Raw genomic sequence first — 11,871 nt, 5'->3', positions numbered from 1 at the left:
GAGAATGAAAGAGATGTTAGCTAAAATTGACTGTACGATATGAATTACTTCAAAGCAATGAGTCTGGTCACAGAACAGTGAGAGGGATGAAAAGTGGAACATCAGCCATCTCTCTTTTTAAAAGGTGTGAGCAGTCATGTAGGGAGGATTTGATCACTTTTGCTTTATAGTCAATAGAATGATCTAAAATTATGCTTAGACACTACACAACCATTTCCATTTCAGAGTGTAAGCCATAATGGAAGTAACTTGAATTACCTACAGCTGCTGAACGTAAGCTTTTGTAGGGTCTTGATGTGTGGTTATATTACTGCAGGCAGTGTAGCAAGTTGCCAGATGTCAGCTGAACCACAGTTATGTTGAGGCACACGTCCTTCCTTACCCCGCAGAAAATGAGAAGAAAAAAAGAAGAGTTCGGCTTCTCTCAGGGAAACAAAATTATGCTCAGGGACTGCAGATCCACTGCCGTACGTGTACTTCGTCCCCAGCAAACCTATTATTTCACCAGATTAACTGCTGCCTTTGTGGCTCATTCCAAAGATCCCATCATTCAAATCAAACTCAGTTTTCTTTACATTAACAGCATTTTATTTCAAAATATATTAACCGTTCTGTGCTTACAAAGGACTGCAGTGTGAATACAATACTAAGTGAAAAGCTTCTTAAACCTGCTACAAAAAACTTTTTTATTAGGAAGAGGACTGATGCATACAATAAAAATTATTTAGTTTAAATACCTCTGCAGTCTATACGAGTACTTCTCAATCTTAACTCACGTTTTGTTCCGCCACAGATGGACACGGGTTATATTTTCAATATTATACATGCAAAACCAGGTACTGTACCAATACCAATTATGGTAACATTAGTTTTGAACATAGTTCCATTCTGAAGATGTATCACATGTACATTTACAGACAAAATTTGTGTCAACAGACAACAGAAGTTATTGCTCCAAATCCTCACAGCTTCTGGGTAGGAATGCACGCTTTAGAACAACCTATGCTCTGTAATGCAAAAGATATGCTGTGAGGTTTGAGTAGGGTCTAGCCAGTCATAGGACCCAATGTCAAAAGTTTCTTTGGATTTGGTTTGGTGAAATTTACCAAAGGGAAAAAAAACCTGCCCTAGTCTTCTGACCAAAACATGAAACAGTAGTTAACATATATATAGGTAAACACCTAACTATTAGTATAAAAAGTTGGTTTCTAACCATCACTGAAGCATAGAAAATTTGTTTTTAAAGGTAACAATCTGAACAAATTGTATGCTTGCAAAGTATACCAGTGATGACATTGGAGACTGAAAACATTGATCTAACAGCCAGTAAGTTATAAACAACACAAAAATATGTTTTACTGATACTTCTTGAGAAAGCTTCAGTTTTGGGCTGAGACTGGCAGAAAGGAGGCCAAAAATGTGGATTTTGTTTTTCCAACCTTATGGCCTGGATGTCAGTTCTTAAGCTTAATGAACTTTTGTTCTGTGGCTACTTTTTAGCTTTGTGATGCCTCTTAGATTTAATCTACACCAATACCATGAAAAGTTACTTTGACTTTAGGTCCTTATTGGATCATTGTAGAGTATAGTCAAGTGGCAAAAGGTGAGGCTGGAAAATAAATCAACATTTTTGCTTTAAAACCATCATGCTGAAAATTCTTCAGATATATACATGGATGCTAGAGCACTCACTCTGCCTTTATTAGCTTGCAAATGCATCCTGCTGCAAGCAAATATGCTCTGCTTCTAACTCAAACCTAGCTTTGGTATCGCTACATAGTGCTATATTCAAAGAATAATCTCTAATTCAATGCAACATGAATTATGTTTGTCCAAGTCCATCCATATGCAGAGCACATCAAGGATGCATTTACTTGCCAGTTAGCAATTCCTTCCTGAATTGGACATACTATTTCAGCACGGACATTCAAAGCATGCCCTTCAGGTCCTGGAATCGATCCCAAAAGAGGATGAAGAAATACTCTCATGTACTAAACCAGATTCAAAACAAGGTACCAGATGAGGTGTGGAAGAGGATAAGAGGCAGGGGAACTGAAGACATATTTCATGACCTATTGATTTTTGGCAGCTCTTTAGTGGATGTGTGCAAATACTTCCAGGAACAGTAATCTCTCAGCAAATGGATTACTAGATGGAAGAACAGCTTTTCCCAACTTTATATTAACCACAACAAAACAGTTCTAGTCACCCTACCAGTATTTGCTTGGCTCTTCCCTGACGTTTATCAAGTAAACATTAATTCTAGGAAATGTTGCTTGTTTTCACTATATACAGGCACTATTTTGTTCTCAGATATCTTTAAAAAAAAAGATAGGACAAAATGTCAGTTGAAGTCTGCATAGGACAGACACTGCTCATATTTATATAATGCTGCGTATCAATATATACATTTACAAACCCAATGTAGAATCCCTGAATATGCTCATCACTTCTGGCATTTTCTGGCTTCAAAATACCAACTTCATTTTCCACGTGGCAATTTTTTTTTTTTTTTAATTTCCAATTTTATCACTTAAAAGCAACTTTGGAGAATTTTACCGTAAAGCATTAAGGTATTTTCCTCAAAGTGACAGATAAACAGTATCAGGTTAAAGATCAAGCCTCCCAAATGTTTGTTAAGAGTTTTAGGCAATTCTAATTCGTAGAAATAGAAATAAGAAGGGAATTGCCAAAGTATGCTTCACCAAAAAGCGTAAGAAAGAATAATAAGAAACCCTTTGAAATACAAGCCAAGACAGAATTTATAAAGATGATGCATCCATGGATTTAAGAGATGCAAGCTGTCACTCAGTAAAGATTATTTAACCGGGAAACCGATTTTCTCTTGTAAAATTGCAAACTTCAAGGCAAACAACTGCATCTCTAGAGGAGTGCTACCTCCATCATTAAATATAATGAATACTAACTCCAATCCCAACAGCTTTCAGCACCTTCTGGAGGAAGTTGTTTCCAGAGGTAGTATCCATAAAGGTGGCACTATCTGCAGTGACAAACTTAAGCCAATATAGTATGAACACAATGTTTGAATAAAGGCAATTGTGGGAGCATCTTCTACCATTGATGCAAAGCCATAGAGTCTCAGTAGAATAACGGTATTTTCCCATTCTTAGTATATCAGGTCCATAGGAAAGGCAGCACTCCTTGCAGTATTCTGTCACCAGTACTAGGGATTAGCAGCATAGCAATTCTGCTGCTGCTTTTACTGGGGAACAATTTTATCCAGTCTTGTATTTTCAGGCTTTCTGAAAAACAATGTTTAACATTGCAGCCGTACACCTATGTCAGAAGTTACACTGATACCCACAATACTGGAGACAGCATCCAATTTTCCCTACACAATGCTTTTTTCTTATTTTATTTAATTAAACAGATTATGGATTTCCTAATCCAATAATCACTGACAAAATACACATAAGTATATCTTCCTCCCCAAAGTCTTGAAGAGACGCTACATAGTCCTTGAAATCAAACAAGCCTAAATGTACCCTAGATGAGCTGCAAATACATACCATTGCACAAGGAAATATCTGACTGCTGTCTCCATTATTAGATATGTGGGTATATCAACTTAATTTCTGAAAAATGTATATCGTATATATGACTATAAACTTTTTTTTTTTAAAAAAAAGCAGTCTTTCAAAGTAAGTCATCACTGCTCCCAGCTGGTCACGGTGCATCTGTGCTGAAAGTCACCATACTGTAGTGAGGCTGGCAAAATGAATGTGTGCCAGATTCTCGCCTGTTGCAGTGTGTTGCCTCATGTATTCAATTAAGCCAGTATTTACAGTGACCTGAAGTTAACATGCTGGGCTGTAAACTGGCACACATTCACTTCTGCCAGCTCTGTACAGCACAGTAACGTTCAGCTAAGGTTGGGGAAGGGGAGGAAGGGCTAACAGTTACCACTAGCCCTTTGGCACTTATTTGTAACAAGCCTGATTTGCTAGAAGAGAATGATAAAAAACAGCACAGTTGTATTTTACAATACCATGAGACCACATTGTCTTGGTTTACTACAGAGCGTTCCCTTCTGAATTCTAAATTGTTTTCGATCAAACTGAATATTAAATGTACTAAATACAAGTAAATACCTGCTCCTGGAATGACTGTTTACAGTAAAGCTAAAGACCATCAACTTCTTGCCTATAAGCACTATGACAAAGATGGTCTCTCCTAAGAAAACTGTAGTTTAATGCCACTACAGAAAAGGGCGTGTGAGGAGTTTCCCCTCCCTTCTGCCCCCCCCCCCCCCTTTATTTTTGAAACCCACAAGCCATCTACAATCTTATCCCACGGAGCTGCTGCTTGCTTTTGCAGATGAGGCAATATAACCAGGAACTGGTATGTTACAATGACCTGAAGTCAAAATGACCAGTTTGATATTTTCACATTGATGTGAGATTGATCTAAACTAAACTGTTCTTAAAGAGGCTGAGTCTTTTCAGAAAAGGTATTATTGGAGGTTTTGTTTCTTTTTTTTCTTCTTTTTGGCAGTATACTGTTACTGTACCTCCACTGAACCATACAATTCGTTCCTCAATCAGGCATAGCACATAGCGTGAGCTCCTTAAGCTACATTTACTGAGAAAGACTGTACTACGGATGGTTCTTCATGGCAAGTCTTAGCTGAATTTGAAACAGGAAGCATCAATATGAAGCCTCATTTAAAAGCAGGGCCAACTAACAAGACTACATCAGATATGAATTCTCTATACAAAATTACTTCTCTTCGCATTGGCAAAGGAACATTTCAAAATAGAAACATATCTTCTCAGCTGATTATACTGATTTGCCATTATTGAAGATAACTGTGTGTGAAATACCATTTTAATCTTCACAGCTGAGACCCTTCTTTGATCTAAGGAGGTTGGGTGAAGGGAGAGGGAGAAGAGGAAAACTTAAAAACAAACAAAAGAATACTTTATAATGACTCTTTAAAATGGCTATGTTGAGTACCATAGGAATCTGAAAGATTGTCTCAGAAATAACTGGGATAGCAAATGTGGACAATAGAAAAGTCTTGACCAGTGAGTAAAGCGGAGCAATGGAAAACTGGAAATACATTAAAGGTGCATATATCTTGCTCGTAATCTTCTTTAAATGCTGTCTACAGGAAGCTATAATGAGAACACAACATTTCAGTGCAAAATTCTGAACTAAAAAAGTAATACAATAAAGAAGTTTCCCAAGTATCACGGTGGTCTCATTCAAGCTGGATGTTGGGGGAATACTTAGGGACAGCCTCAGGTCCTGTGTCATCCTCCACCCTAGCCAGTAACAATTATAAAGATGTGTTTCACTGAAGATTTTATGTGATCCACAAAACCAAGGAAATTAAAACACAGGACAGTTACTTAATTCAAGCAATACATACTTCCTATTCAGTTAGTTGGAATTGATGTGTAGGTCTTTCAGAATTTAAAATATTAAATGGGATGTTTCTATATTCCAATGAACTTGAGTCAAACCACTAAATTGAGCCTGAGTCTGTCCTCCAAACACACACCTGCAAATTTGCAAGTGCAAAACCAGCATGCTTGAAACCCTCCATTTAAGCATAAAATTTCTTCAGTAAAATTGCAGCAGGTAGTTTCGAGAATCTGAGGAGTAGGCTATTTGTGTCTTAATAGGCAGCCTGTTTATTGCAAACCTATACCAGGACTTTCTTGCTTAGTAAGTATCAGAGTACTATCCAACCACTTTCTGTGGCAATGTAGTTTTATAAACAATGTAAAAATACATGCAATATCATGAAAATAGGAGCCTTCCAAATCTATCAGCACTTCTGCAACTCGAGTAAAACAAACATCTAAGTTACTGAGAGCCGTTTATACACAAATCTTAGATATCCTTATACCTAGATAAGAACAGATTTTTGTTCCAACAGTTGCATTACCGTCAACAATAAATGCAAGGCGTGCCTGTATTTTGTATAACTCATTATCAATCAAACTCTGAAATAAATTCAAGAGAAGTTACTAGAAACTGAAAGGTGGTTCTTTGGTTAAGCATGTGCATCTGCTACTTTATACCTAGGGCCTCACTGTATTTGTGGAAAAGCTGTTCAAGTATGAAATTTCTACCAAAACCCCCACTTCCTATTTACAAAAAGGATCCATTTATAAACATCCATTGTGTCAAAATATTTCAACAATCAACGCAAAAGGCCTTAATTGTCACCAAAACTGCAATTTAAGGAAAATTATGCATGAAAGAAAAGCACTAGAGTAGTTAGATGCTGTGACCTAAGCAACACACCATTTCAGGAATTTAAGAACTCTGTTTATTATTAAGATATATCTTAATATATAAGATGTATCTTATATCTTATTAAGATATTTGGCCAGAGGCTTACAGGGGAAAAAACCAAACAAAACTAAAACAAAATCCATGCTCTCTCCCCTTTCTCTTTGGAAATAAACCTAATTTGTTTGAAAAGTTAACTGAACTCAGCCACAGCATTTGAAAACCAACATTAAACAATCCCCATTCAACTTCTTCCTATTACTGGAAGTAGACGTAACAATCGTATATGACCTCTGCCTGAAAACCCTTAAGGCCTCTGATTAAATTTAGTTGACAAGATGACTCCACTGGGATGGTGGGTAAACAGCAGAATACTATCAGATTTCACTGTAAATGAGGGCAGGATTTAAACTATTTAAACAAGTCCTCCTACTTCAATATGAGGAAAACCCACATTTAACAATTTGCATGTCTACTAATTTCAGGAAGGTATTAGAAATACCAGACTCCATCAACATTAAATTTCAGTGTCTATAAGAGGATAATATTTAGGTGTTATTATAAGTTACAGATGATGGTCAAAGCCTCTAAAGAAATACTTTGAGGAGCAGCAAATAATTATATTCTACTTTCTTTAACAATAAGTGGTTTACACCTTTTTTGCCACCAGCTTAACTGAGAATAAATATTTTGGAATTAGCGTTCTTCAAAGCTACTACAATTTAGTAACACAAATAACCCAATAAATAAAAGCCAATTTAGTCATTTCAGCAAGTAAGATAATGGCTCCAGTGGATATACCTGTCCTCTTAACCATTCTTTTTATGAAGACAGAAGGTCTTCAAGGTCTTCAACAAGGCAGTTGAACTGTGTGTTAGTATGCAAAGCCATGGGAAGTAGACATTCTCTCTTGAAGAGGCAAAGTGCACAATAATGTAAGGCCAGCAGATGTTTGAGAAGTGGCTTCTCCTAAAACCCAAGCTATGCTTCCCTGTGAGCTGCCCTTAGGCACAGCTGGAAAAGGACAGAAGGCCATGGCTGTTGTGAACTCAAGACAGCAGACAGCGATTCTCTCGTGTTGAATAGGTGCAGCACAGGCACCTTCATCACTCTGCAGCCATTTTCATCTCCTCAGGACTCTCCCTAGATGACCTGGGGGGTAGAGCGGGGGAAAAAAAGTAAGGCTCAAATCTGTTGAGTGATTACAAATATCTCGTTTCCTACAAATGAAACAGGAAACAAACACACATGCAAATTTTTGTGTGTACTGTGGGAAGCTCTATCTACGGCGTATACAGGATGTCTTGGAACATAACTTCTACAAGTCAGAGACTACAGGCAGGTCCAATTAGTGGTTTTTCTCCTAAGTACCCATATGAAAGATGACAACATTATTCATGTGAATGAAGCAAAGGATTATTTCTGACAAGCACAGAATCCTCTTTAAGATATATGTATAATGAGCTAACCTATGTAATTGAACAAGACAGTAGAGACATTAAAATGGCTACTGTCATTAATAACTTCACAATATGATTTCCGACTCTAATTAAGTATTCAGTTAGGAGTTTATTCACCCCACTCCTTAGCTGTACAGTTTAAAGATACATTTCTATATTCCACATTCGGTAACTTCAATAAAGAAGTTTCTCTCAATAAAGAGATTAATCAAGATCATACTTTTAATGGAATAATGGCATATAATGTTACCTCATTTTTTAAATTCAAATATGTTTATTTAGATTTTGCAGTATTGTACATAACACATAAAAATTCAATATTTGCAGGCAGGTCTCTTTATTAAGGACAATGAACACTGACTATTAGATAGCCATGAATAATAGTTTTACACAGAAAAAAGGATGTTCAATCATCTCCTAGCACAATGGCAGCATATAAATTATAGGATATATCAGTATTTTCAAAATATAGGATATATCAGTGAATTTTCTAAACGAGCCTTCTGTAAGAAGCTGAGAGATATTAAACAAACATTTGAAGTTTACAAGTTCCAGTGAGTATTTTAATTTTATCATAATTTTTATTTCTAGAATATAGGATAGCTGAATCCTCTCCAAATACTTCAATACGCCTGTAGGTGTGTATGCAACTCATGCACACATTCTCTATACCTATGCGTACATACATGCATGTAGAAACATAATGCATACATGTAAGACATTTGTAACTTACCGGTAAATCTGTAATGGCCATGCTGCTTGTGATGGAGTGGGCACTGAATTTGTTGGACTCACCAACATGGCACTATATATGTTGGAAGCAACCACAAGTATACAAAGTAGAATTGGTCCTATGATGGCTCCTTCCAGTCCCAGGTAATACGCTCCACCAGCTACCGCAAGACCTGTCAGGTAAGGATGACCACCTCTGGAATTACAGCACAAGCAGAATAAAATTAAATTAAGAAAAACAATCAACAATACTACCAATTATGAAATGTGAATTATCATAAAGTTTTATTAAACTTGGAAAATGACATAGCTAGCTATAGATACCCGTATTTACACTATAAACTGCTGTTTCAATGACCGCACAAATATTACGAGCTGTATTCTGCAATATATTTGCACAACAGATCAAACAATGTTTTATAGCATATAACACTGGTAAGATTCACAATGGAGTAACTACTTTATAGATATCTGCTGAAGAACATCTGAAGGAGTCAATGGCAAAAACATTTCCATTTTGAAAATAGAAAGATGATTGATTACAAAGAATGTTCATGCTTTATGGACAAGAATTGTTAAATTTTAAGACAACTAGCAACATGTACCATGCGTGCCCCTGAGCAAAGACATTAATTTACACGATGATAGCAACTTGTATTGCATCTTTCAAAGAATAGTTAGCACATACTCTTTAAATAAACAGTCATGTCTTCTCATTTTGTTACAAAACAATCTCTTAGATTGAGTGTTTGTTATCATTAGCTTTTAATGTTTTCAGATGAAAAACAAAACCAGATTTTTATGAACATATTAATATTTGCTGGAAAGTTGGGGCCAATGGAGCTTTTGCTAAGAGCTATTACGGCAGCAAGTAAGCCATGCCGTTTTTCTTTTCCATGTTTCAGTTCAGATGCATAACACAAATCCTGTCAACAGCATTTACACAAAACCTGCTTATCACGCTTTATAGCTAAAATAATGATGGTAATACGGAATTATATAAGAAAAGGTACAGTTGAAACTTAGCACCCAATTTTCAGGAAGTTGCTCTAAATTCTGAGTGTAATGGAGTGAGAATACCAGCTAGTCAGTTTAGAGCTCTGGCAGTTTCTGCCAGGCTTCTACCATGGTCCTCACTTCTACCCAACTCCCACATTGGCAGTCTTTGCCTTCATCACAACTGTGTGTGGAATGAGACCATGAACCATGACCTACTACATCATACACACCTCAATCACGTCTTACCTAGATCAAATTTAACCTACTGGTAGGGCCAGATTGTTTTTTGAGTGGACAGACTTGACCTTAAAGTTTTATATTTCGCCAACAGTAGACACATGATTAATTTCTAAACCTTTAAGAACTTCAAATAATTTTTTCCAGCATTTGCATCTGTTTAAATGTTCTTCTGGAAAGTTTGCTAAATAAAACAACAGATCACCTGATGAAATAGGATCACAGTATAAATTTAACACGTTTGGAAAACCCTGCATAACCTAATTACAGCTATTTCAAATAGATTTAATCTAATCTGCAAGGCAGTGTGATGCTTATTGTTCTATTTAATGGGAAGAATACAATTTTGTTCCACCATCAGAAAATCTATTCCTGGCACATATATTTTCTGGACAGTAAACAGAGTCTGCATCCCCTACAGTCAAAAAATGTATTCTAATAGTAGAAGAATTATTGGCTGGTTAAATAGCTACTAGCCTTAAATTTATCCATGATTTATTGTTGGGAAAAAATCGCAATTTGATTATACTGCACCTATTAGCTTTAATTCATGCAAAATAACTAGTGCCACAGTCTATGAAAGTTATTATTAATATTGTGCTTATTATCATTAGGTTCTGTCTGTTCAGTGTAATTATATTTGGTGAACAAAAATATTAATATTTAACTTAACACAGAACCGAGACACTTAATGTCCTTATTCTACATTAATTCCACTATAATACAAATCAGCATAAATGAGGGACTAGTACCAGCATGTAACTAAGTCTGGACCATGAAGTTCTCAATTCAAACAGTTTACTAGGATTGTTTCTGATGATCAAGACTGAAGCAGTGACTAGAGGAGTATAACTTTATATCTATCTTGTGCATGGTTGTGAACACGTCTTGCACATACGAAACTTGACAGTTCGTATCTTTGCCAGCTCTGTTAAACAGTGCTGCTTTATCTTCTCATCTGAATTGCATAAAGGGATTCACTAGATATTTCAGCAGCAGAAAATGTCAGCAGACATTTCAGTTGCAATCCAGATACAACTGCAAGTGTTGACTTTGTCTCCATAGTTTGGAGTTTGTTTTTCTGTGTTTCTCTGTGTACAAAGCTGAAACCAGGAGACATTTCAAGTCAATAGAGGCAGCCAAACACCTAGCAAGATTTTTCAAGAAATCTGTGCCTACCTCCCGCAACAGGAAAACAGCACTGGCTACTGTCTCAGTAGGAGCCTATCTCCAGTTTCGCAATTTCACGTGTCTCAACACATTTAAAGATCAATCCATAATCAATAGATTTTTACACCGGGGTATGGTGACACAACACAAAGGCTGGCTTCAAAAAAATCCTCAAAATTCTCACAATCCATTCTGAAAAATTGAATTTTTTTTTTCAGGTCCCTAACTAGCTCATGGGTTTCTTGTTTGTTCTGCAGTGTCATCTGGCATTAAGTGGTGTAAAGGAAAATGCTACATGTCTTTAGTCAATGATTAGATAAATAGCAAAGGTATTCTTAGAATTACTTTACCAACCAAAACAGTTGATTTTGCTGACTTTGAGAACGAGTTCAGGACTTCTGAAGTGACAAAGTTCACAGAAAAGAGGCCTGGGAAAGTAAAGGCACTTAGGGCAGTAAGACTTCTTACTATGAGGTGGTATCACTACACCTGTTCCTATGCTTGAAGATGCTGTTCTGCATGCTTCAGAAAGGCGTCAATGCTTAATTAAAGGCGTTGATGATCGTCAAGCATTTTTACAATACTAACTTTAAAAAGTCTTCAATGTACTTACCCTGATATATCTGAATAAATTGCTGTATCTACAAAATAGGTTGGCAAGAGGTGAAAAACCAAGAGCAAAATGGCTTTGCATCCCTGTCCTTGCACAAGCCACAAATCTAGGACTGCAGGGATGGCTGCCCAGTATGTCCCCAGAAATGGCACTGCTCCAAGGATTGCTGCTAATGCTAGAGCACACAGAAGCAGAGGTGAGAAAAAGACCAGAGAAACATATTTCACAAATATATTTACAGTTAAATTCTGACACTGTTGCTACACCGGTAGTCCCACTTCTATCAACTGTTGTAAATATGACACTGAAGAAGGGTCACACAAGGCTCTTTGTGTTTTATAGCTGTGGTTTAGGAAAAAAAGAAAATTACACTATTCCCCATACTGAAAAGCT

General features: G+C 36.6%; 1 protein-coding gene across 1 annotated transcript in view; it reads right to left on the bottom strand.

Annotated features, from left to right (window-relative positions):
- Positions 1 to 572: 572 nt before the first annotated feature.
- Positions 573 to 11,871, bottom strand: part of TMEM245 (transmembrane protein 245) — a 139,945-nt gene continuing 128,646 nt past the window's right edge. The window contains exons 15-17 of the mRNA XM_075142350.1: positions 11,479 to 11,653; positions 8,461 to 8,655; positions 573 to 7,419 (exon numbers count right to left, since the gene is read on the bottom strand). Coding sequence (XP_074998451.1) covers positions 7,374 to 7,419; positions 8,461 to 8,655; positions 11,479 to 11,653 — 416 coding nt within the window. The 3' untranslated portion in view covers positions 573 to 7,373. The remainder of the gene's footprint in view (positions 7,420 to 8,460; positions 8,656 to 11,478; positions 11,654 to 11,871) is intronic.

The sequence above is a fragment of the Calonectris borealis genome, chromosome 2 (assembly GCF_964195595.1).
Source record: "Calonectris borealis chromosome 2, bCalBor7.hap1.2, whole genome shotgun sequence".
Taxonomy (NCBI): Eukaryota; Metazoa; Chordata; class Aves; order Procellariiformes; family Procellariidae; genus Calonectris; species Calonectris borealis.
Note: the sequence above shows the minus strand (reverse complement) of the source record. Positions and strands in the feature narration are given on the sequence as shown.